The sequence below is a fragment of the Oryx dammah genome, unplaced genomic scaffold (genome assembly GCF_014754425.2).
Source record: "Oryx dammah isolate SB20612 unplaced genomic scaffold, SCBI_Odam_1.1 HiC_scaffold_27, whole genome shotgun sequence".
In the NCBI taxonomy this organism is placed as follows: Eukaryota; Metazoa; Chordata; class Mammalia; order Artiodactyla; family Bovidae; genus Oryx; species Oryx dammah.
The window spans coordinates 25,247,489-25,275,343 of NW_024070211.1; the positions used below are offsets into that span (position 1 = coordinate 25,247,489).

Consider the following 27,855-nt stretch of genomic DNA (forward strand, 5'->3'; position numbering starts at 1 on the left):
CTACCAGTCTGTGTTCTATCTCTGTAGATTTAAATATTCTGATTATTTAATGCAAACAGAATCATATGACCTTTTGTGTCTGTCTTCTGTCACTTAGCATCATGTTTCAGGGGTTCATTCACACTGTAGCGTGTGTCAGAGCTTCATTCCTTTTTACGGCTGAATAATACTCCATTTGTATGTATAAACCACTGCTTGTGTATCTAATCATCCACTGGTGGGCCTTTGGGCTGTTTCCACCTTTTGGCTATTATGAATAGTACTTCTATGAACTTGTATATACATACGTTTATTCTTTTAAAAAATTTTAACACATGTATATATTCATATAACGACCATCACAATCAGTATACAGTATAGTTCCTTCATCCTCCAAGATCCCTTCATGCTCTCCCTTTGAATGGACACCCTCCTTCCACTCCCAGCTCCTGGCAACCACTGGTATGTTCTCCAGTTTTGTCCTTTTAAGAATATCCTATAAACGGAATCATACAGTATTTAACTCTTTCAGACTGGTTTCCTTTACTCAGTATAATTATTCTGAGATTCATCCAAGCCATTGAATGTGTCAATATTTCATTTCTTTTAAAAAATGGACATATTTGTTTTAGTTTAGTTTGGAATTAGTATTTAGTTTGAAGTATTTATTTTATTTAGTTTGGAGTTGATTAACAGTGTTGTGTTAGTTTCAGATATGATATGTAGCTAAAGTGATTCAGTTATACATATACATGTATGTATTCTTTTTCAAATTTTTTCCTGTTTAGGTTATTACAGAATATTGAGCAGAGTTCCCTGTGCCATACAGTAGGTCTTAGTTGGTTATTTTTAATATAGCAGTGCGTACATGTCCATCCCAAATTCCTAATTTATCCCTCCCCTTTCCCCCCTAATATGTATAAGTTTGTTCTGTAAGTCTGTGAATCTGTTTCTGTTTTATAAATAAGTTCATTTATATCATTTTTAAGATTCTGCATATAAGCAATATCATATAATATTTGTCTTTCTCTTTCTCTGTCTGTCTCTGACTTACTTCACTTATTATGTGTAATTGCCAGGCCCATCCATGGTGCTGCAAATGGCATTATTTCATTCTTTTTTAATGGCTGAGTAGTACCCCATTGTATATATGTACCACATCTTCTTTATCCATTCACCTGTCAGTGGACATTGAGGTTGCTTTCATGTCTTGGCTACCGACGTAGCCAAGCACTGTAATGAACATGGGGGTGCATGTATCCTTTCGAACCATATAGATGAATAGTATCCTACTGACTGGTTGTGCTAGTTTGTTTATTTATTTACCTGTTGAGGAACATTTAGATTATGTCCAGTTTTTGTTCATTATAAATAGAGCTGGCATACATGTTTGTGTAAAAGTTTTGTTCGAACACAGAATTTCATTTCTCTTGAGTAAATGCCTGGGTGTGGGATTGCTAGGTTATATATTAAATGTATGTTTAACTTTATAAGAAACTGCCAAACCATTTTCTGCAATGGCTATACCGTTCTGCATTCCACCAGCAATGGATAAGAGGTCTGGCTGCTCTGTGTTGGTGCTAGCCTTAATATTGTCAGTATTTAAAAATTTACCTATTCTGAATAGATGTCTAGAGATATCTAATCATGGTTTAATTCACATTTCCCTAATGACTAATGATACTGAACACCTTTGAATGTGTTTACTTATCATCCCTATATTCTCTTGGGTGAAATATCTGTTCAAGTGTTTTGCTCATTTTAAAATTATATTGTTTTCTTATTGTTAAATTTTGAGAGTTCTTGTTATTCTGGATTCAACTCCTTTGTCAAATATGTGATTTGCTCTTGATCTTAGCTTGTTTGTTCATTCTTCCAACAGTGTCTTTTACAGAGCAGAATACTTTGATTTCAGTGAAGTCCAGTTTGTCGATTTAAAATTTTATGGTTGGGCTTTTTTAGTATCATGTGTAAGAACCTTGTGCATAGCCCTGGTTATGAAGATTCTCTCCTATATAGCAGATTTTGCATTTAGGCCTGTGGTCCATTTTCAGTTAATTTTTGCACGTGGTTTTATGTTTAGGGCAAAGGTTATTTGTTTTTGCATATGGATGTCCAAATGTTTCAACACCATTTATTGAAAAGATTTTTTTTTTCTCTGTTGAATTGTGCTTGCACTTTTGTCAAAATCAACTGGTGGTGTTTGTGTGGGTCTCTTTCTGAACTCTCTATTCTGTTCCATTGATTTATAAACCAGTTCCTTTGCCAGTACCACAATATCTTCATCACTATAGTTTTGTAGTAATTCTTTAAATTCAGTGATATGATTCCTCCAAACTTTTCAAAATTGCTTTTAGCTATTCTAATGATTTTCCACATACACTTTCACTATAGCTAATCTTATAGCTATGAAAATTCCTCCTGGGAGCAAATTAATTTTTGAAAGGCATTTGTTTTGGTTTTGAATAGTTTTGGAAAGGAGAGAGTGAAAATAAAATAAGTCTGTTTTTGTTTCACACAAAATTAATGAAATTATTAGATTGGAGATTTCATTCTATTACAAATTCTTCCTCTATGTAAAGTGCTCAGTTTTAGTGAAATGGTTGGCTGTAAGTCAGAGAAATTGAGCAGAGTTATGTCTACATGAGAGATAAACTTTGAAACACCACATATGTTTAACCTGCTTTTTGAATTGGTCACGCAACACTCAGAATCAGTTTCAGTCTCAAGGAAAGCATACGTAAAACATTTAATATATGTTCATGAAGAACAGGTCAACCTGCCCTTGGCTTGTGTATCATTTATTTAATTTATACAGTTTTAGGCCTTTGGGTCCTTTCAAAACATTTGCAAATGTGCAACATTATAGGGTTTCCAGGCAAGTGTTCTTCCCGTGAATTAAAAACTAGAACACCAGGAACTCAGGAAGGGAAGTAGAAGCTAGGAAGTTTTGTTTTCTTTTTCTGCTTTGAAGGAAGAAAGAAATTCACCCCCCGCCCCATTTTAGAAGAGGATTCTTAGAAAGATGTCACAATCTTCTTGGCGACTTTTCCTTAGAGTCTAGAACTTCATTGCAAAATTCCGGTGAACTTTGATTGCCATGTCCTTATGTTTTATACAGAATGATATGTATGCCAGGTATTAGTGTGTTTGTCCTATCCATTTTCTAACACTTAGAATAAAATGAACATTTAACACTTATAAAGTTAATGTGAGCATTATGAAAGTGAGCTTTATAATTAAGGATTCAACACACTAATACCTGGCGTACAGGTAGAAGGTTGGTTTTTTGAGGGATGCTGTTAAAATCAATTATCTTGAAACTCTTGGCAGCTCATTATGTGCATACCAGGTCTGCCAAAATAGTTCAGTTTGTTGATCTAAATTTTGGAAGCTTTGTGTTAAAGTCTGCTTATTTCAAGTTACTCTTTAAAAACTGTATATTGAGATGAATATCCAAGGTTAAATTTTATCAGTTAAGTAATTTTAGAAATTTTACATTGAGAAGTGAGGGATGTGGCTACTTGTGTCATTCTAATCATACCAAGTCTAGGTGGCTCTTGCTAATGGTCTCTTACATTGAGAGCATCATTTTTAAATTTTGTGTTTCCAGAAATACTTTTTTCGTTCCTCAACCAAGACCTTATTGTGTTGAAACATAGCTACAGGTAAATGAACATTAGTTCTTTGATTTCTTAGTTAAAGACGAGATAGGCATGTAGTTCAGTGAAACTAACACAGTTCAGCAAATAATTATAATGCTTTATTTCTCTGCAGTTCTTTTACGTGTAGTTTTTGTTTGCTACTTCATATTGTGATGTGCTGCAGAATGGCATGGCTTTCCCCCCCTCAGAGATGAAAGTGAGCCTCAGAGAATTGGTTGATCTGAAGTCATTGAGCTAGGAGTACGTAGCAGAATCAGCCTGAAAACCTCATTCTCCTGAGGCCGTTTTACTTTTAGATAAATTCCTATTGTATATCTGTGAGAAAAGGGAGAGAATGACTCCAGAATACTGCAGTTCAGATTCTATGGCAAAAGTTATTTGATATCTTTTGAGTTTTTCCATTAAAACTAAAAGGACAAAAATGCTGAATTCTGTAGCACCAGCTCTGGCTTTGAAGTATTTTAAAAAACATAGGCATTTGTATTTTTCTTTCTCTAAACACAATCAGTGTTACTTCCCAGTGGAATTTCTCTGTTTGGACTAGTAGTTATAAACCCTTGTATTTTGATATTCTTAATAGATGTTGATTGGTATAATGCTATGCCAGGTCTTTATATTTGATATATCACATAGTACCTGCAAACTGCTTATTTGTTTTGTACAGTCTTTTGGTCTTAACCTTTTGATCTAGATATAAAACAGGCAGAAGCAATGTAATTCCTGCCTTTAATGTAATATGATGACAGGAATCAGCAATGTCCATTTTAGAATGTATCAGGAAGTGGGGAATGGGCTTATTCAACAATGATGTTGTGTTGGATACATTGTGTTGGTTGCTGCCCTGTGTGTGTGCTTGTGCACACGTGTGAGTATTCATTTAGAAACAGTAAGAATAGGTTCTTCCTTTTCCAATAAGCCATTCTTGGAAGGTAGATCTCAGCAGCTGTAGATGAGATAAAATATAGAATAAATTAGGTTTAGGAAAATTTAAAACTTTAAGATAAATGTTTTGAAAAAGGAACCCATTGAGGTGCAAATCTGCAGGAAGAATTTTTCTCATTCTAGTTTCCTTGTTGAGGTCAGTCTAGTGGCTCACTTCACAGAATGCCTCAGGGTTTGAGATTTTTATAGTGTGTATAAAATCAGTGCCATGCACTCAATCCTAGATCTGACCCAAGAGAATAAGACCCAGGGGGAAAATATCTCAGCATTACCAATAAGAGAACTACTTTTTTTTTTTTTTTTAAGAACTAAATTGCAGATCCACACTTCAGAAAGATAGGGTCGGTACCCAGTAAAACAGATTAAAAAGAATCCTCCATCTGCCCCAAATATTCTCTAATTGCAAACAATATGCAAGGGTTAGGAATCAAGTCCAAAGGTTAAAGGTTCTTGCTGGCAAGTGAAAGAGGGAGGAAAGAGGTATATTGATGCATGTCAGTTTCCAGATTCTGGGGTCAAGCTATTGTACCTAAAAGGAACAAGGCATCTTCAGAAAAAGTGTGATTATCAAACAACAGGTCAAAGTTTATCTCTAGGTCAATGAAAAGGGTGGGGGGAGGGTCATCATTCAGATTCTGAATATAAGCTTTGTATTTAAATTTGTGACAGGCTATTCAATATTTTACAAAATTAACCTATTTGGTTTATTAAATGTCATTTAATAATGAAATCAGAAAAATTGTTCTCATAATAAATATGAAGTAATAATAATAAGCCTCACGTACATTATATAATTTAATCATCAAAAGAATGCTATGAGGTATATATTATTATTCCCACTTTGTAGATGAAATAATTGAAACACTTCTTCTAAGGTCATTTATGTTAAGAGTCACTCAGTTGTGTCCGACTCTTTGCAACCCCATGGACTGTAGCCTGCCAGGTTCCTCTGCCTATGGGATTCTCCAGGCAAGAATCCTGGAGTGGGTAACCATTCCCTTCTCCAGGGGATCTTCCCAACTCAGGGATCAAACTCAGGTTTCCTGCATTGCAGGCAGATTCTTTACTGTCTGAGCCACCAGGAAAGCCCCAAGGTCATAGGGGCATGTAAATATACTGTTCTTTCCGCCACTGTAGTTCTCCCCCCAAAACTGAATGGTGTGATATTGATTTAGTCCTAATTTGATTCATCATAAAATACAAATGTTCTTGAGCGCACTTGGTTTTAGGAGGGAAAATGTTTCTCAAATATTCCTCTTCCTTGAAGCGGTTCTTTTTTTCTTCTCATTTCTCTAGAAGGGTTTGCTGTCCATATCGGTCCAAAGCCCCTTTTGCCCTCTGCCTGGACATTGCCCGGCCAGTTCTGGTGGTGACTCTGAGCCGGGATCGCACAGGGATGCCGGCAGTGGCGGCGGCCGGCAGTGGTGGCGGCCCGCACCGGCAACAGAGCAGGGAGGCCCCACGGACACAAAAGCCTCTGGAGGCCCGGCCTCCCAACGTCTGTGCTGCTCGCAGATGCTCATGGCCCTTCGCCCCTCAGGAGCCCTTCTTGTTTGGTTTAGAAAAATATTTCGGGAGGGTATTTGGACCAGTGATTACAGGCAATCTGATCAGCATTCAAAAAGATCAACCAAGACAGTTAGTTGATAATGATTATTTTTTTTCTTCACTAAAGGAAGGATGTTTTTGAACCAATGTCTGGGAAATAGTTTCCCAGTGGAAGCTACTGAGAGCAGAAGTCTCCATAATTAGAGTGGTAAAACCTACAATAGTAATTAAAACAATTCACAGACTAAGCTGGTTTTAATTTTTCTGGTAGCTGTGGAGGCGGAAAGCAATTGTTCTAGCAAATTACTAATGCTTAAAACATAAAAGCCTATTATTAATTGGCTGTTTAGTTGTATAAGTAAAAAGTAAAGGGAAACAGTGTACACCTTGAATTACCATGACCTCATAGCATCAATAGTCAGGCAGAGAGTGTGAGGAATTAGATATTATCTCAAGGTCTAAAAATGCTGAGCCCTTTAGTCAACAAACTTTTTTGTGTTTTCTTGTTAAGAGAAAGCACATGTAGACAGATGAAGCAAAATATATATCTACATGGGAGTTTTTTTCCCCCCCCATTTGGTAGTTTTTGCGCACCAAAAAAAGGAGCCTGTGTTATGATGTACCTGTGTGTGTCCATTCTGTGAATATTCTCTAGATTTAACCAGCAGGCCATACCTAATATTCAACTATCAGTAGTTATTTATACTGCTTCCAGTTTGCCTCATTAAACAAAACTACCTCACAATTGCAGAGTCCACTTCTCCCTTTCAGACTGAACTGAAGTTTAGAGCTGTGTGGCCACATCTGTACCTTTCAAGGTGGAGTCCGTCTAGGGATCGTGCAGCATTTCACAATGGAGAGGGAACCAATCCATCAAATTCCACGCCTGTTTTCCGAGGTGGAGTCAAGTTACGTTCCCTGAAACAAGTTACCTCGTTGAAGCCCAACTTAAAGAGTTCCATATTCATATTCACTTTATGATTTTTTAGGAAAAGGAAATTTAAAAGATAATTCGTTTAAACAGCGCCGTTGCATACAGTATTTAATTTTGTATTCATGAGAAAAATGAGACTTCCAGGCTACTAGAAAAGAAAAGTTAATTCCTTGCAGTAGAGAAATCAAAGCGCAGTTTCCGATTCTCCCGGGCCGGAGGGCCTGGAGGAGGTTAGGGGGTCTTTGTGCCCGGGGGATTGTCTCAGTGGGAGTAGAGGGGGAGAGGGAGAGATCAGGAAGTGCCTGCCTCGGTGCGAGCCCGAGGGATCAAGGAGGGACCGCAGGGGGCTCTGAGTATTAGCTGCTCGAGGAGGTCCTGCTCGGATCAAGGCATCTTCCAGGCAACGATGAGCAAAGTTCTCCGGGGCTGGTTGAAGGGAAAGAATGGTTTTCTGTGAGCAGAGAAAAGTACTTCGTGGAAACTCCAAAAACACTTAAGAGCACTGCCTCCTGGAATGTGATTGATTCCAGCACACTCCTAATCCCAGAAGAAAAAAAAAAAAAGAAAGAAAGCCCAGGAGCTCAGAGGCTTCCCAGGGCAGGGTCGGGCTCAAACCATAGAGAAGAAGTTGCTCATTCTCAAGGTGGGATCTCACAGCCACCAGCAAAGAGTGCAACAGACTGGCCTTGTTATTGCTGCTCAAGGCTGGAACTTTCCTTAAGGGTACTTGTGCGCCTTGGGAGACCCCACGCTCCTGATCAGCTCTCGGCAGAGTTCTAGGGCGCTCCTGTTGGGTGCTTTATGTGTAATTAGAAATTCCATCATCACAACACCCTGCAAAATAGGAATTATTGCCCCTGTTTTACACTTGAGTTCCGTGAGGTGGCGGCGGGGGAGGTTAAATAACTGCTGGCAGCCACACTGCTGGGAAAATGGCAGTTTCAGGATTTAACTCCATGTGCGTTTTACTCTGAAACCTAGCCTGGTGGTCTAACTTCACAAAAACTAAGAGTCATACATAGAGAACATGAGTTAATACTTAAAAAAAAATTCTCAGAACTTTGACTGGTACGGTAAGTGCTAGATAAGTGTTAATATTATTATAATTGATTTCTGGGCTTCTTGCATAAGAGAATATTTCTGGGACCATCTTCAAGTGATTTTGATTTTGCATATGTGGAGTGGAGCTCAGAAATCATCATTTTTAACAAACATGTCTGGTGATTCTGATGCTTATACTGGTAGATGACGTGCACGATGTCCCCATTTAATAGCAGTGCTGAGACTTTATCTGGAGTAGGAAGAGGCAACCCACTCCAGTATTCTTGCCTGGAAAATTCCATGGACAGAGGAGCCTGGTGGGTCACAGTCCATGGGGTTGCAGAGTCAGACACAACTGAGCAACTGAGCATTAAGGCTTAATTACCTAATGGGGCCTCTCCAGCTAGGAGGTCCTCCTTCTATCTTCCTTGACCATATTTAGGCAGGGCAGGCACTTCCTATCTCATAACCTCAAGACTAGGTTCCCATCACACAAGCTAACTCATTTTCAGTATTAAAATCAGATCCCATGACTTACATGTTTGAACACCACACATTCCCTCTTTCCTCAGTGAAATTTGTGAGTTTGGCTATTGAACAAAATCTCTAATTCTGTTAATGTTGCAATTTGCCCAACTGGCTAAATTGAGAATAGGAAGTTTAATAGTAAATCTTAAGTATATGATAAATGCATGTTGATATAAACTGAGATGTTTGACATGCATACACTGTAAAGTGACATGAAAATAATATGAAAAAAGATCTCGGAGATCTCCAAGTGGTCTCAGCCAGCCACAATACTTTCTTACATCCTAAATAAACATGGCCTTGATGGAGACATAAGTTTGAGGGCAGACCCTGAGATGGGTCTCAGAGATGCCTTCATGATAAAATAATACACTGAGACTATGGGAAACCCAGATTTCCAAAGGTCTTCTGGGATATCTAAGAGACCCTGACTTTCAGACCTTCTGAGTAACCATATATGTCTGAAGTATTGACAGTACTTATGGTGGGGCGATGTATGTCAGAAGAGACAAACATATTTCAGTACAACAAAATTGAAATGTAAGATGAGAAAAGACTGACAAAATATAAAGTGAAAAAAGACCGTGACAGCTACTTACCACACCACCACCCCCAACCAGGCAAATAATATATCCATTGAACACAAAGTGGGATTAGAAGTCCAACTATTATTTGGTAAACCATCTAATATATCTGACTGAAAACTTAAAGTAAAACTCCAATAAAAAAAATTGCAGTTGACATTTCCTGGAGGTTGGATGTCAGATTCTTAAAAATTTGATATTTGCTTAAACTCTGAGCTTTGTTCTGTTCACTTTTCTGCATGTACTGCTTTGCATAGACCTGGACCTAGAGTAGGCACTAAATAAACATTTGGTGAATAAATAAATGAGGAATTAGAGAAAAAATTTGTGATGAGGTTATTTAAAATTTCAGTCTCTTTTTACTGGAAAGGAAAACATATGTCCAAACGTGTGTATGGGTAGATTATGTCCTATTGTCTGGACTCTGGTTATATCTTTGCCAACTTGTTTTATTGCTATTTCTGGTGGTGCATCATTTAGGGTTATTTGTATAAATAAGGCCTTGATTAGCATTAAAATTTGGATCCTGAATCACAGCCTAGAATGTCTTTAGTGTTTGAGAAAGTTAGCACACTAATGTAAACCAGGATACATAGTTTATACTTGAAAATGATAACTTTTATTTTACGTTTCTACAGTCCTCTACATTTTTCAAGGTTTATTCATACTTCTGTAAATCTGTTTTTTTCTTGTTCATACTTCTGTAAATCTGTGGACTTTTTATGACTCCTTAACAGATGGCATATCTAAGAATGATACAATTTAGGCAACTGTTTGTCCAACTGAAGGTCTGGATTGAGAATACAATCCTAGAGGTAGAATACTAGTTCTTTCTTTTATGTTATTTTTAACTTCCTTGTTTACCAAATAGGTAAATTTGCTGCTTTGGTGGTGGCCACTAAGATAAAAAAGATGAGAGTGGTGTGTGGGGCATCAGGGCATAGTACTGGGGAGTCAGGCGACAAGTATGGTTCTAGGTCACTGAGTTCATGGCACAAATCTAAAGTCAAAGCCAAGGCGAACATTAAGCTAAAGTAACCATAGCAGCAAGACTTGAGACCACCTGGGAAACTGTTGTCCAATTAAAAGAATTTCTCCATTTTCTATCTCTTTGTAAATGGAGTAATAACTTTGGTTTTGGGTGTAATTAATTCATGAATTAGGTTTGGCACTCAACTCTGTAAAGCTGAGTAACATCACATGAGACCTGGGCTTTCATGGGGAAAAAAATCTGCTGCAACTCTGGCTTCATTCATGCCTGGAGATAGGGGAATGACAGCAGTGGGAGACAGGATGAGAAGCCCTCCACCCACAGTGCAAAGGGAGTGGGACTTGAATCAGGCTATGGAAAAATGAGAGTGTGGGCTTTGTATTTTGCCTACCCCTGGGAAATGAGAGTGGCGGTGGGTTTGGATGGTAATAGGGCATGTGAAGAAGAAATTTGGCACAGAATTCATAAATATGAGCATCTGTATGAGAAAATTATTATATCAAACCTACTTCCACTCCATACTACTTAAGTAACTCTTTCTGTGCTTCAGATTTTTCACCCATAAAGTGCAGAATAGTCTTCATTTGCAGATTAGATGAACAAAAGCAAGTAAAAATGTTTTACACAGTACTTGGAGCATAGTAAGTACTCATAAAATGTTGGCTATTGCCTAGATCAGGTACTGTTGTATAGACCTTTATCTAATAAAAGATTGTATAGTGAATATTTTTGGTTCTGTGGACTACTGGTCTCTGTCACAACTTTGTAGCATGTAGCCATGTTCTCTGTGCTAAGTCACTTCAGTCATGTCTGACTCTTTGTGACCCCACTATAGCCCTCCAGGCTCCTTTGTCCATGGGAGCCACTTTCTTCTCCAAGCATGTAGCCATAAAAATACATAAATGAATAGATGTGGGTATGTGCCGAAGAAGAGAGGCGAAAAGAAAAGGAGAAAAGGAAAGATATAAGCATCTGAATGCAGAGTTCCAAAGAATAGCAAGAAGAGATAAGAATGCCTTCTTCAGCGATCAATGCAAAGAAATAGAGGAAAACAACAGAATGGGAAAGACTAGAGATCTCTTCAAGAAAATTAGAGATACCAAGGGAACATTTCATGCAAAGATGGGCTCGATAAAGGACAGAAATGGTATGGACCTAACAGAAGCAGAAGATATTACGAAGAGGTGGCAAGAATACACAGAAGAACTGTACAAAAAAGATCTTCACGACCCAGATAATCATGATGATGTGATCACTAATCTAGAGCCAGACATCCTGGAATGTGAAGTCAAGTGGGCCTTAGAAAGCATCACTATGAACAAAGCTAGTGGAGGTGATGGAACTTCAGTTGAGCTGTTTCAAATCCTGAAAGATGATGCTGTGAAAGTGCTGCACTCAATATGCCAGTTGGAAAACTCAGCAGTGGCCACAGGACTGGAAAAGGTCAGTTTTCATTCCAATCTCAAAGAAAGGCAATGCCAAAGAATGCTCAAACTACCGCACAATTGCACTCATCTCACATGCTAGTAAAGTATTGCTCAAAAGTCTCCAAGCCAGGCTTCAGCAATACATGAATTTTGAACTGCTTGATGTTCAAGCTGGTTTTAGAAAAGGCAGAGGAACCAGAGATCAAATTGCCAACATCCACTGGATCATGGAAAAAGCAAGAGAGTTCCAGAAAAACATCTATTTCTGCTTTATTGACTATGCCAAAGCCTTTGACTGTGTGGATCACAATAAACTGTAGAAAATTCTGAGAGAGATGGGAATACCAGACCACCTGATCTGGCTCTTGAGAAATCTGTATGCAGGTCAGGAAGCAACAGTTAGGACTGGACATGGAACAACAGACTGGTTCCAAATAGGAAAAGGAGAACGTCAAGGCTATATATTGTCACCCTGCTTATTTAACTTCTATGCAGAGTACATCATGAGAAACGCTGGGCTGGAGGAAGCACAAGCTGGAATCAAGATTGCCGGGAGAAATATCAATCACCTCAGATATGCAGATGACACCACCCTTGTGGCAGAAAGTGAAGAGGAACTAAAAAGCCTCTTCATGAAAGTGGAGAGTGAAAAAGTTGGCTTAAAGCTGAACATTCAGAAAACGAAGATCATGGCATCTGGTCCCATCACTTCATGGGAAATAGATGGGGAAACAGTGGAAACAGTGGCTGACTTTATTTTTGGGGGCTCCAAAATCACTGCAGATGGTGATTGCAGCCATGAAATTAAAAGACGCTTACTCCTTGGAAGAAAAGTTATGACCAACCTAGATAGTATGTTCAAAAGCAGAGACATTACTTTGCCGACTAAGGTCCGTCTAGTCAAGGCTATGGTTTTTCCTGTGATCATGTATGGATGTGAGAGTTGGACTGTGAAGAAGGCTGAGTGCCGAAGAATTGATGCTTTTGAACTGTGCTGTTGGAGGAGACTCTTGAGAGTCCCTTGGACTGCAAGGAGATCCAACCAATCCATTCTGAAGGAGATCAGCCCTGGGATTTCTTTAGAAGGAATGATTCTAAAGCTGAAACTCCAGTACTTTGGCCACCTCATGCGAAGAGTTGACTCATTGGAAAAGACTCTGATGCTGGGAGGGATTGGGGGTGGGAGGAGAAGGGGACGACAGAGGATGAGATGGCTGGATGGCATCACTGACTCAATGGATGTGAGTCTGAGTGAACTCCCGGAGTTGGTGATGGACAGGGAGGCCTGACGTGCTGTGATTCATGGGGTCGGAAAGAGTCGGACACGACTGAGCGACTGAACTGAACTGAACTGATGTGCCAATAAGCTTTATTTATGGACACTAATATTTCATTTATTTTCTTGGTCTCCAAAGTCACTGTAGATGGTGACTGCAGCCATGAAATTAAAAGACACTTGGTCCTTGGAAGAAAAGCTATGACAAACTTAGACAGCATATTAAAAAGCAGAGACATTACTTTGCAGACAAGGTCCACATAGTCAAAGCTATGGTTCTTCCAGTAGTCATGTATGGATATGAGTTGGACTATAAAGAAAGGTGAGTGCTGAAGAATTGATGCTTTTGAACTGTGGTGTTGGAGAAGACTCTTGAGAGTTCCTTGGACTGCAAGGAGATCCAACCAGTCCATCCTAAAGGAGATCAGTCCTGGGTGTTCGTTGGAAGGACTGATGTTGAAGCTGAAGCTCTAATACTTTTGGTTACCTGATGGGGAAAACTGACTCTTTAGAAAAGACCCTGATGCTGGGAAACATTGAAGGCAGGAGGAGAAGGGTATGACAGAGAATGAGGTGGTTGGATGGCATCACTGACTTGATGGACATAAGTTTGAGCAAGCTTGGGAGTTGGTGTTGGACACGGAAGGCTGGTGTGCTGCAGTCCATGGGGTCTCAAAGTGTCAGACACGACTGAGCAACTGAACTGAATATTTCATTTAGTTTTCATGTACTGATGTTATTCGTTTTATAATTTTTTTCAACTATTTAAGAGTGTAAACACCACCCCCAGGTCACAGGACATACAAGGACAGGCAGTGGGTCATGTTTAGCTGACCTCTGCTATAGACCTTCACATCTTCAGTTTGGAAGTCTTATTTGCCTAGTAAGCTTCCCTGGTGGCTCAGATGGTAAAGAATCTGCTTGTGATGCAGGATACCTGAGTTTGATCCCTGGGTTGGGAAGATCCCTTGGAGGAGAGCGTGGCAACTCCCTCCAGTATTCTTGCTTGGAGAATCCCTGTGGACAGAGGAGCCTGGCGGGCTATAGTCCATGGGGTTGCACAGAGTTGGACATGACTGAGCGACTGAGCACAGCACAGCACAGGGCCACCTCTGTGCTTGTGGAGATGCCCATTATTAGAGTTCTGTTGGCCGCTTCTGGTTCTGCTGCAAAGCATGTGATGGGGTGTCAACAGTACTTCCTCATTCACTGGAGACTGGTTATAGCCACCATGTGGAACACTTCTAAGAGACAATTGAAGTGATGGACTAAGTGGTCCTTTAAATGCAAACATGCATTTCTTGGGTAGGGACATGTCCCAGGTTCCCAAGATATTTCTTTAAGGTTTGAAAACAAAGCAAAATGGCATTCTCTGTTTGCCATGAGTTTCTCTGCATTCTCTGTGACCTTATAACTCAGTTATCATAGTTTATAGAATGGGTTTTGCTCATAGGTGGGGGAAGTGGCTGCCCCTGAAGGGTGATTTTACTGGGATTGAGGAAGAAACCCTATGTCCCCATGAAAGACTCAAGGAAGTTCACAATCATGAATATTGACTTGTCTGTCCCTGCTGTTTTGGGGGTAAACTGGGCTTCATTGCTGTTGTTTAGGGATGTTTGCACTGTATTCATGGTAAGAAGTGTGGAAAGAGAGTGTCTTTCTTTGTTCATTGCACTTAAGGACTCTGGTTTCATCAGGGGTTCATGAGCAAAAGTAGATTTACAGTGAAGCTAACTTCAGAACCCCTCTTCCAAATCCTTGCAAAGGGCCCCCAATCTGTGTCATGTGGCCTTGCAACTTTGTGAAATGTGCAAAATAACCTAGTTTTGTGGGTTATTTCTAAAGAATTCCGCCCTTCTAAGCTGTAAAAGCTTTAGACTCCACGAAACCTGGATCTGCTTCAGGCTCTGTATTTGCAGGCTGGGACTGACTTACACTTTTTTGGAAGGTGAGAAGAAAAACACCTTTGTTGGTAGATAAGGAGGATTCTGGGATTTGTGAGTAAATCTTCCTTAAGGCCTCAGACTGAAGAAAACGTAGAAGATTTTCTTAGGGAAAAGGGCATGAAACTGAGAGAGGAATGACATTGTTGGTGTTCTCCTGTGTTCCTCACACCACCACCTCCAGAAAAAAAGAAAAATCAGGATGTTTGAGAAAAAGAAGGGCAGGTGTCTTAAGCTGATCAGAAAAGAACGTCATATACTCAACATTTTAAAATGCTTCATATATTGTCTAATTTGATACTGGCTGATAATGTTTAATGCTGCATTATTTGCTATAATAATGATGATGAAGTGCTGGTAATGATGATGATAAAAATACATACGTTACATGAATGTTACCATTTATAAAACACTTTGACATACTTTCTCTCATTGGTAACCACTGAGGCCAAGAAAGCATCTCTTTATTTATGGTCTTTGGATGCCTCCAGAATTAACTGGGATCCTGTGCAAAAGTGAGATGGAATGTTCTCTATGGGCCTTTTAATTATTCTCTACTTGTGTGCATGTGTGCCCAGGTGTTCAGTTGTGTTCAACTCTCTGCGACCCCATGGACTGCAGCCCACCGGGCTCCTGTCTCAGTGGAGACTACTGGAGTCCCTGGTGAGACTACTGGAGCGGGTTGCCGTTTCCTTCTCCAGGGATCTTCCTGACCCAGGGACTGAACCACATCTCCTGCATTACAGGCAGATTATTTTCCACTGAGCCACTAGGCAAGCACCTATTCTTTCCTTATTTTGTGATAAAAACCATGACACCTGTCAGTTTCTCTTCTTTTGTGAATTCTTCAGCATTGGGACAGTCAAAATAACCATTGAACTTTGACACACAAAGCTGTTTGCTTCTCTTCAAGTGGCTTCTAATTTTTGCTTGCAAAACTGCTCAGCTGGCAAGCAAAGAACTCAGTTCCCTCAAAACCTACTCTTAGTAAGGCAGTATTTGCATTCATCAGCTTTGTCTGTAAAAACATACTACTGACCTCTGACTGTTTGACCTTTTAAATGAAAAAGCACCACTGGGACACATAATTAAATTTATACACATTCAAGGGTGTGCTCAATCAGAGAAATGTGTGATTGTGAAAAAGTTGATCTGGAAGTTTAGTCAGTAGTTCAGTTAAGAAGGGAAAGTGCTGGCAGAATGAAAAAGATGAAGTGCTCTTGAGTGCAGAGAAAGGAGAGGTGTATAGGATTGGAAGGTTCAGGGAAGGTTTGTGGAATGGGGTTTTGAGTCCTTTGACATGGGCAGAAAGGGCATTCTAGGTAGAACAGATAGTGGGTTAAGGTGGAAAGGTGAAGATATGGCCAATCCTTGGTCCATTTTGGCAAGTACATGGGATTTGGGGAAGTAGGTTTCAGTCGAATGAAACCTTTAAACTCCACTCAGTGAACTCTTCACAGATACTCATGTACACATTCAATTTCATGTTAATGAATAGTTTTCTAATTTTTAAAGCTGATTTACTCAGGAATATATGAATCATTATTTCTTATAAAAATTGGTTATTAGTGCTTGGTATTTGAATAATCACATTACTTGAGCAAAGAAATTTGAGAATGATACTAAGAAATAGATGATCTAGAAATCACTTAAATGCATTTTTAGAGTGAAGACTGGTGATTATCTTCTTAGTACTGACACTTCATTGGCTTCCTGAGACTTTGGGTCCTTTTAAACATTCTGAATATCATCTTCATTTGAAAAACAAGAATAATTTAGAATTTGAAAATCTAGATTTGAGATTTAACTCTGCCACTAAAATGGCAGATGATAGATGGATCATTTCATCCATTTGAAGCTCAGTTATTATTTTATATGTAAGGTAAAGCATGGTCTGATGATTTTTAAAGTGATTTCCAGCTTTTAAATTTCTGTGTTCAGCAGCACATTTTAATACAAAACAGGAGCATCTCTGGGCTTCCCATGTGGCTCTGTGGTAAAGAATCCACCTGCCAAGCAGGAGATGCAGGTTTGATCCCTGGGTTGGAAAATCCCTGGAGAAGGAAATGCCAAACTGCTCTAGTATCCTTATCTGGAAAATCCCATGGACAGAGGAGCCTGGTGGGCTACAGTCCTTGAGGTCATAAAGAGTCAGACATGACTGGGTGATTGAGCATGCACACAACACACACATGAACGTCTCTAGCAAATAATTGAAAAAATAAACAATATTCCTGATATTTTCCTCCTGTAGTTTACACGATTAGTTACTTGGAACATCACCTTCCTGTATCAGCTGGTTTTCTTCTGTAGCCACTGTCTCTCCTTATGCCTATCTTATTATACTTAGACATTCACACACGGATCCTGCTCTGGCTTCTTCTACCAGGAAGAAGAAAGCATTTTAAGGGCCTCCTCTTACTTAATTGAATCATGATTAGAAATGAGGATTTGGGAGGCTGGTTAGTAAGGACAACCATCTCTGATGTCTCAGACTTTCTTAAAACTGTGGTTTATTTGTTATGAGAGTAGAGAGATGTATGAGAGTGGCTTCTGTGCTTGTTTGAATTAATTATATCACTGCTTTATGTGAATGCAATGTGAGTACATGTCATTTATCTCGATCTTCATATATAGAGATGGGCAGATGCTTGTATTTGTACATTCAAATATATATACAAGTATAGATGAGCAATGGAGAAGGCGATGGCACCCCACTCCTTGTCTGGAAAGTCTCATGGACAGAGGAGCCTGGTAGGCTGCGGTCCTTGGGGTTGCGAAGAGTCAGACATGACTGAGCAATTTCCCTTTCACTTTCACTTTCATGCATTGGAGAAGAAAATGGCAACCCACTCCAGTGTTCTTGCCTGGAGAATCTCAGGGACGGGGGAGCCTGGTGGGCTGCTGTCTGTGGGGTCACACAGAGTCGGACACGACTGAAGTGACTTAGCAGCAGTAGCAGCATAGATGAGCACATTGGAAGAACCCTATGTAATCTCAGAGCTGAATTGAAATTTTCATTTATCAGCAGTACTACCAAACAGTTTTGTTGTTATTACTAAAACAACAGAGACAAATTCACTTGAATACTTGCTGGAGGAAAGAATTTTATTTACTTTTTAATTGTGTAGCTAATCAAGAGAAAGGTTTTTAAAACTTATATTTTGTTAATAGTATACATGGGACAAAAGAATGGAAAGAAACACCATAAAGGAGTTTGACTAATTCATCTCTCTCTCTTGATCCATCTATCCATCTATGCATCCATGCATCCATCCATCCATTTATATAATCTATTCCCTAATTTAAAGTCAATAGTGATTATTTTGAATTCTGGAACTATAGTTGTTTTTTTATTTTTATATACTGCTCAAATTTTAGTTTGTAATGTGTTTTTATAATGTAAAGACAAAAATATACAACAAAATAAGAAATGTATTTTGTCCAGGAAACACTTTTTAAGAATAAACTTAGAATTGGGTGATGAGGAGTAGGGCTTCAGTTCAGTTCAGTTCAGTTCAATCGCTTAGTCGTGTCTGACTCTTTGCGACCCCATGAACTGCAGCATGCCAGGCCTCCCTGTCCATTACCAACTCCTGGAGTTCACTCAGACTCACATCCATCGAGTCGGTGATGCCATCCAGCCATCTCATCCTTGGTCATCCCCTTTTCCTCCTGCCCCTAATCCCTCCCAGCATCAGGGTCTTTTCCAATGAGTCAACTCTTCACATGAGGTAGCCAGGGTACTGGAGTTTCACCTTTAGCATCATTCCTTCCAAAGAACACCCAGGGATGATCTCCTTTAGAATGGACTGGTTGGATCTCCTTGCAGTCCAAGGGGCTCTCAAGAGTCTTCTTCAACACCACAGTTCAAAAACATCAATTCTTTGGACCCAGCTTTCTTCACAGTCCAACTCTCACATCCATACATGACTACTGGGAAAACCATAGCCTTGACTAGACGGACCTTTGTTGGCAAAGTAATGTCTCTGCTTTTTAATATGCTATTTAGGTTCAGTTTGAACTAAATTGGCTACATAGTTTTTAGATGTTGGCATTATACTGACATGTCAATGGGATAATTTTTGGTTACATTATTGGTTGGTGTGGGTAGGAAGGATGAGTACGACTATCTTTGGTCCATCCAGGTCATGCAGGGTCCTTAATTTATTCAAAGCTGCCAAAGATAAAGACACATATTTAGACCCTTAACACTGAACCCCTCAGATCAGGCATTCCTAACTCAACAAGACATGTCATCAGAGCCATTGGAGAAAGGAGTGCCTGGGGTCAGCCCTCTAATTCTAAAATCACTTATTGTGTTATTACTCTTTGGAAGAAAGGGGACCCTCTTCTGTTCTTTCCTCTTCTCTCCTCCCCTCCCTTACTCTGTCCTACCTAGTACTTCCATTCTTTCCCTTTCAGCTCTGCAAGATAATTCCTGGAAAGAGAATGTCGAGAGGAAATGCAGTTGCCCAAAAATTCACCTGGAAGCCTGCTTTTGAAGGAGTTCTTCATTTTATTTCTCCTGGAGATGGGAGCCTGACCTATTTCACATTGGCCAGGGACACTAAAATGAGCAGATAGAGAATTGCTCAAAGCTATACTTCATTTTACCTATGTTGATTCATATCAATAGACAAAAATGAAGAAGAGAATTTGCCTATGGAAATTCTTCCCCATGGAAACCAAAATGAATGTTGGCACAGAGTAGAGGCCAAGTGTCCTTCATTTATTTTAGGCTGTTTGCTGGATGTTTATTAAGATCAGCCCTCTTGCTTAAGCCCTGAGGTATTTGGGAGCACAGAATTTATTTACTGTCATAGCTACCTTAATTCCACAGCACAGATGCATGTCCTGGGCCAGGAGGAGCAGAGTGCACTGGGTTACATTTTAGATATTTTAAAAATTAATTTTTACCAGAGTACAGTTGTGTTACAGTGTTGTATTAGTTTCTACTGTTATCGCAAAATGAATCGGCCATACCTATACATATAGGCCCTCTCTTCCGGATTTCCATCCCATTCAGGTCATTTAGTGCATTAAGCAGAGTTCCCTGTGCTATATAGTAGGTTCTCATTCAGAGCTGAACATCCTTTTAAAGCAGATACATATATACTAGCTGGTTGTGGGCAGGATCTTCAGAAGAGAAGCAGATGGGAGACTGGATGATGATCTTATATCATAAACTCAGGAAATTCTACAAACATCTTCGAAGTTTTGGTGATCATTTTTCTCCTTCAGTCTTAGAACATAGTATTTTTCTCATGCTAATTTTTTTTTTTTTAATGCTCGGTGGGGGTTGGATAATATGAAGGTGAAGGTATGCAGAGGGCTGCATGTTTGGAGGATCTATTGGGCATTGGGAGCTGTTGTGTGCTTTGCAAACTCTTCTTTCCTTAAAACTCTTCTTTCCTTTGAAGCAGGCATTTAAAAACCACATTTACTAATGAAAGAACTGAATCAGAGGCTTAAGCAGCTGGCCCCAAATCAGAGAGGAAGTGGCCAGGTGGGCGTTTGAAGCAGACTGACTTTTCTCTAGAACTGGAGGTCTTTTACCATAGCTTTTTTTTTTTTTTTCCCCCACTTTGTTTGCTCAAACCTTTGGTATCATCTCTTCTGAACTCAGTGCTGACTGTTGCTTAGATGTAAAGAAAAATTTCATAAACCAGCCATCCCTATCTAACTAAGGATAGTGATAAATCATTCACATTATCTACTTAATCATCTTGACTTGGTTTGCCAGTTCCTCCTGGGGTTTTGGTGGGATAGGACACCAATCTGGAAACCAACCTTCCAAGGCTGAGCATCATACCTTTGCAGGATGAAGGAGAGAAACCCCACTCTCTTCTTTATTATCCCTTTCGTCCCAGCCTCTGGCAAAGTACTACTTGCACTGTAGGTTTCTCATGAGTGCTTTCTGATGGTGACCTTGATGTTGCTACTAATGCTTTTGCCAGCGAGAATTAAGCTCAGCCTCCCTCTTTTGCCTCCAGGAAAAGTTTCCTCTTTCATTTATATTCAGTTATTACCTCTTCCTATCTTCCAACAAGCAGTAATTGACCCAGATAAGATTTGGATTTTCTAAACAAGCTTCCTGCGCTCTTTTCTTCATTATGGAAGCCGGCAGAAAACGAAAAGCAAAGAAACAATCTTGAAATGCCATATGGGAGGTGTCACTTAAAGCATTTATGTATTAATTTGATCTCTATATTAAAGATCACAGGCGCACAGAATCTATGGCTCTGTTATTTAGTAAATAATGTATCTGGGTTTTTCAGCCTTGAGAGACCACTTAATCTTTCTGTTGCCTTGGGGCATGGCTGGATTACCTTCCGTATATACTGATACAGGACTTGGATTCAGTGGAAAGAGCACTGGAGTGGGAGTTAGGTGATTTAAGTTTTACTTTCTGAGTTTAAGCACCATACTTGCATCCCCAGTGCCAAGGACAGTATCAGCCTTTCAAATCTTAGGCTTTCAGTAAATGTTTACTGAAAGATGTGTGATTTGAGGCAACCCCTCTTGCTCTCTCTGAGCTTCAGCTGCAGGATGAAAGGATTGTCCTAAAGTTTCTTCCGATGATTCTGTAATTCTGTAAGTGTTTTGTTCTGTATTTGAAATCTCTTAGTCATTTATCTTCTTATACCTCCTTTGGTAGGTTTCTGGCACCAAAAGTGCAGCATTTAACTTTCTTCTTAAACCTGCCTTTCTTCTCTTTTCCAAACATCTCCAGTCATACTAATCTTGACAAAGTTTGGTTGTTTAGGTTTTGTGTATGTCTAGGTTATCTTGTCTTAATAAGAGTGGCAAAAGCGTTCTTTTGTTTTCTGCCCTCTCAAAGGCTCTCTGTGTAACTTGTCACCTCTTTTATATATTCAACCTTAGTTTATTTGTTGACTTTTAAATGACCAATGCACATTATAGCAAAAATATTCAATCGTGGAAAATAAAGGCAGGGTGATTCTTTGTCAATTGTGCTTTATTTAAAGCTCTGTAAATATGGCTAAGGTTTGGGTTTCATAGGCAGAATTCTTTCTTAGTGACTGCACGTAACATAATTTCACATACACCAACCACCATGGAAAATATCACTCACCTTTTATGGTCATGTTTTCACAACGAATTTATAGAGTTGACTGTGACCAGGAAGGAAAAAATGTGTCGATATTGGCCAGTCTTTTTCTCAGCCCACCTCATTGGTTGAACCAACGTACTCCTTAAAAGACAGTGCTAATAAAACCATATATTTGATATATAAGATCTAACATTTAGGCAGCTTCTCTTAGTTCTCATGGATCAGGTAGGTTACAGGACTCTTGAGATGTCGTTTTTTCTCATCTATAGGATGGGGGTGACAGTACTCATATGGGATTTCGGGAACTTTGAAAGAATATGCATATAAAGAATGCCAGAAGCAGAGATGTCAGCAAATCAGTGAATAACAGCTTTTAAAAAATATCCTTATTATTATTATTGTTGGTTTTGCCCAGAACGTTGAAGAAACGATCACAAGAAGGTCTTTGAGAGATCCATATTCTGCCTCTAGTTAACCAGTTTACACAGAAATGATTTCAGAATTAAATTGTTCTACATTGCAGTGGATGAACCACACTTGGACCAAAAAATGTGGTTTCAATTCAGATACAGGAACAAAAACATAACCTAAATCTCCTCATAAAGATAGTGTTTTGTGACATGGTTTTTCTTTCCCTATTAAAGAAATATTTTTCCATAGGAGGAAACGAAGGTGAGTATGTTTGGGAGAGTAAAGGGGCTTGACACAATTATTTCTTAAACTGATATTACTGGTGATATTAATAGTAAGCAACCCAGAATGAGAGCATTTCTAATATTTTACAATTCTGAATGAATAAGGTGTAAGTGGAAGAAAGAGATATAATTACCATAGGGAACACAATCTTCTGTTTCATTGGGTTTATTTTTTTTTCCATTCATGACATCTTAGAAATGCATCGTTAACCCTGAGAGATGAAAAATGCCTATTGTTCTTTCGAATTGTTTGCTGTGTCCAGCTTTTCTTTCCTGACTCAATTCTGTTGAATACTTACGAGTTGTCACATTTTTAGTAAGTAATAACTGTGTCAAGCTGTGATGACAAAATATCCCAACATAACTGTTAATAAGCATTGTCATTTTAAGCATGAAACAGTTTAGCCAATGATTTATCTCTTATAATGCAGCACTTGGGGCAGCTGTATGATTTGTCTCTTTAGCAAGTCAAGTAATTTCTTTAACAAAATGTTAAGCACAGATGGGCCATAAGCTGTCAGTTAACTATTATTGTGTCTGCATCTGCTTGCTTTCAATGCACTGTTTTATGTATTCAGTCAGTTACTTAGCTGCGGCTCTGTGAAAAGCTGAACCTACTCTGATTGGCAAATAAAATGTTCATTTGTCTCTTCTTCCTATTGTTTTGTTTTGGTAACACATGTCAGCAGCTCAATTACCCAGTTCATTAACAGCTCCCAAAGGACACGATGGCCAGCCCGTGATAAGAGGGCAATTGTGGCACATATGGTCAATAATGGCCTCTCTCTTGGCAATTGTAAATAAAAGTCACTTGGCCCTTTTCCTTTCACCAGAACTACTGTTTTCCTGTTCCCCTTCAGTGTGCAAATTACCTTTCTTTGCTCCCTGCAATCCAATCCCAGTAAAGCAAAACCTAGTTTACTGTTTTTTGAGACTCAGAGACTTCAGCAGAGAGGGAGTTCTGGCTCTTAATTTTAATTATGACTGACTTTTAAGCTCTTGAGGGAGGAAAGTTCTTATCAAGGGAGACTATTCTTAGAAAGCTGTTAGCTGATTAATTAGTTAACTAATCAGTTTTCCTAATTGAATAGCAACACATTTTCTTGGGGCTTTTATCTCTTTTCCTCTTTGAAATACTCTGGTGGCTGAAATACTCTGGTTACCACAGAATTTAAAGAAGCAATTTATTAATAAAACCAAAATGTGCCAGTAGAAATCATTTGCAGGGGCAGATAGGTGTGATTTCATCTTTGTTCCATGAGAGAGATTCATTTCCTTCCAGAATTCTTGTTCCAGGTAAGTCTCAAAATAAAGGGTTTAAGAAGCCACTGGGTTCATCTGAGTCACTGTCAGAGTCCCCCCAAACCAGTTAAGGACTCCTTCTTCCTTTTTATACCTTTGGAAGGAGATGCTGAAACAGTTCCTTTGGAGTTTTGTGGCTCCCTTAAGCAAAATGTTGCTTGTGTCAGGGGAAAAGAAAGGGCAGAAGCCTGTTTTTACTTCAACATATCAAGGAATACAAAATAATCATTTCTAATGTTCCTAAAAATAATCACTAGCAGGGCTGAGATGGATGAGAGATAAATAAACCTGTGTTTTTACAAAAGAGGACTTTTAAGCGACTCATGGTCAGGTAGTGGCTGTGAGAAGAGAGCTCCACCCCCAATACGTTTCCTTAGTGTAAAGTGGATGGAGACCTCACGCTCACATGAAATTCAGTGTTATTGGAACCTCAGGATGGGTGGGGAGGGGGTCTTGGGGGCCATGCAGCTCAATGTTTCGGAGACAACTAGGCTGTACAGCCAGCCTCTGCTTCGCAGTCCTTATCTTACACAAACACCCAATGGTTCACGTTGTCCTTTTCAAGTCACTCCTGGGTCCGGAGCACACGCGGCCCTTCTGGGCTGCCCCCGCGGCCGGCCATATTCATAACCAATCTGTACACTCCTCCCAGGGCAGCGGGGACTCCGGGAGTTGTTGAGTGTCAGGGTTTATTTGCGCTATTTTGATTAGCACCAACCTGGCAGGAGCTTATTTTCCTTCTAATGACCCCGTGCTGTGAGAAGGCAGCTTCCGAGGGAAGGGCTTGGGTCAGAGGGGAGGGGACCGGCATTACGTTTCTGCAGCCCCCAAGTGGGGGTGGGGGGCGCTGCTCTGCGGGAACAAGGGTGGGTGAAGGGCTGGAGGGTCTTAATTATATTGAGAGTTTCTAAAAGAACCTTTCCGAGAGAGCCCAGAATATCCTTCCCATAAACTGTCCTGCCTTTTTTTTTTTTTTTTGGTAATTGCTAAAGATTTTTGGGCTGGCTGGCACATTTTGCGGGAGAAATTGTAGTGGCTGTAAAACCAAAACAAGACCCCTACCCGCCCATCTACCCCACGAGGCCGCTGATCAGGTTATAAACCAAACCGTCTCTCCTAGTTTATCAACGAACACAGTCAGAATTACTCAAATTCTAGTTCTGAATTAGGAATTCTAGAAAGTTCGAGAATTTGTTAGGTCACATACACTGGCTAGATCTTAGATACCTCAGGATTTTATTGTAAAACTTTGGTTCTTTTCAGCGGAGTTTTTCTCTCGACGTATATACAATTTTAAAAATTAAATAAAATCGTCAATTACTTTTTAGCTTGTGAATTAATGTGGAAGAGAAGCTTCCAGGTGCTGGAGTCTCTCAACTGGCTTGGATTAACCCCTACTGTGCATCCATTTCAACCTCCCCCTCCTCCCGCCTCTGGAAAAAAAAAAAAAAAGTACCCAACCTCCCCTTTCTCATCCACTCCGGCTTTCTTTGTGTCTGCTGCTCCCTGCCAGGCAGGTGTCAGAGCCCTGAATGAGGGTAAACGCTCCGCTGATGGATTCCACAGATGGAGCGTGGAAATCGGTAGAATAGGCCTCGGCCACAGGCCATTTCTGGGCATCCAACAAAAGCCTCCAAATAAGTCAACAAAAATCCCAAAGATCACAAAGGGAAAATGTCATTTGTCATTTACTCTGGGGCTGTGAGGGAATATCAGACTCTTCCTGGCTTTCACCCGTGTAAACACGAGAGAGGTCATTCACATCTCTCAGTGTAAAAAGGACCACTTCAGATCAGAAAACAGTTAGTTGTCCCATTGTCTCCTCCTGTGTTGAATGGTGAAACTCACAAACACACGAGAGGTACCATTGGATGCCAAGTAAGTGCATCCAACTTCAAATTGACCCGTTAAAGATCTCATGGGATATACCCTCTGAAATACCCGTTCAGTGTCCAACACAAGGTGAAACCACCTCGTGGGGCTTTCAGGAGCCATTTTTATTTTTCTCTTCTTCTTCCGTCAGTGAAACACAGATTTGAGGACGGGTGCTGACAGGTTTAGCTCCAAAAGGTTAGTACAGATACCGGGACCGTGTGATTCAGTCTGAGGCTGTCTAAGAAGAAATGACCGATGACCAAGGAAGTTCACCCTCAAAACCTGCAGGGCCTCCTCCCATGCCTGTAAATCGCGTTGTTTTATATCAGGGGCAAACATAGAGTTTAAATGGTTGTCATGTTTTGATTCCTTAATTATTCAAATGAAAGGTCTTGCTGAGAAGAAAGACAGTGTGCCAAACACATTCTTGTGAGTTATTTTGTTTCTCCAGTTTTTGCCTGTCTCCCATCTCTGAATTATACTGGTCTGGAAACCAGTAATTATAGAACCCCACGTGACTAAATCCCTGTAAAATTGAGGTAAGATCTCATGTATAATAGCGTTAACTAGGATGAAATATCTCCTGAGGCTACAGAAGAGGTCACAAGGGGTTAACGGACAAAGACATACTCTCTAATTCTGTAATTCCTTCTTTAATTAAACTTCATGGTCGGTCCACTGGTGGTAAGACTTTTGCCTTCTCCTCCCAGTTTGTTTCTGAAGGAAGAATTTGTAATCCTGTGGAGTATGATTGTTGCCTATGCTTGACCTTTTTAATTTTTTTAAGCTGAAAATACCCATTTTCCCAAGGTTGTTTTTGGGAGTTAGTGTGAGATCGTTGGGATAACAAATTTTTGCTCCTAACACTTAGAATTAGCTTGACATAGAAAAAGAAGAAATGAACTTCTTTCAAAATTAAGAATAAAACACAAAGTTGAAATACTTAGGCACCTGGTGAAAGGTGACATTTTCCCAGCAATCACACTGAGGTTTCTGCTGAATAACTTGTGAATATCCCAACAGATTTCAAATTTTTATTCCTGTCCTTTTTGTCTTAAAAGAATTTGAGGTTACCTTATAGCTCTTGATATCCTTTCATCAGGGTGCCTTTAATATATAAAAAAAGAAGGCTTTAATACAGATATAAACTGAGTGATCAGTTCAACTGCTTGTAATCAATAATATTTTCCAGCTTGATCCTCGATCTTAGGACCAAGGGTCTATGATGATTATTAATGGAGACTGCAAATGGTCAGACAATTTAAATTTCTTAAATTGATTCAATATCTTGGAAAATTGATTAGTTTTTTAGTGCTTTATTTGAATATACAAAGAACTCAATGAATATTTGTTGAATTCAATTGATATATCAATTTCCCAATTGAATTTAATTCAACAAATATTTATTGAATTCTTTGTATATTCAAAGTATGGGGGCTTCCCTGGTAGCTCAGATGGTAAAGAATCTGCCTGCAGTGCAGATAATTTGCTTTCAATCCCTGGGTTGGGAAGATCCCCTGGAGAAGGGAATGGCAACCCACTCCGGTATTCTCGCCTGTGGAATTCCAAGGACAGAGGAGCCTGGCAGGCTGTATATAGTCCATGGGGTCGCAAAGAGTCAGGCATGACTGAATGACTAAGATTTTCACACTTTCACTTTCAAACTATTGCATTTCTGTCGATTTTTGCTTGAGTCTCAGTTTTGAATATTTGAGACAAATGAGGATAGTGGTGGCAATCAGCTAAATGATTTATATTGGAATTCCTGACTTCATGTGTTTCTGGTATTCCTCTTCAAAAGGACTGTGTGTTATGCGTGTGTGTGTGTGTGTGTGAGAGAGAGAGAGAGAGAAAGGAACTCAACACCTATGTAGGATGTTCCAGGCTACAAGGGAGAGTTCTCTGAAGTCCTATAAACCTAGGTCAAGTCCTAGTTTCCCAGCTGTGTGACCTGAATAACCTCTCTGAGTCTTTCCATTTCCTGTGCAATGGGGTGAGTATTTACTTTACAGGATGTTTGTCTAGTTACATAAGGAATGGAGAGAAA

At 39.6% G+C, this 27,855-nt stretch overlaps 1 protein-coding gene across 1 annotated transcript in view; it reads left to right on the forward strand.

Annotated features, from left to right (window-relative positions):
* Positions 1–27,855, forward strand: part of LOC120854094 (paired box protein Pax-3-like) — an 82,133-nt gene that overhangs the window by 14,514 nt on the left and 39,764 nt on the right. Inside the window, exon 2 of the mRNA XM_040227915.1 lies at positions 5,883–6,165. Within this exon, the coding sequence (XP_040083849.1) occupies positions 5,883–6,165 (283 nt within the window). The remainder of the gene's footprint in view (positions 1–5,882; positions 6,166–27,855) is intronic.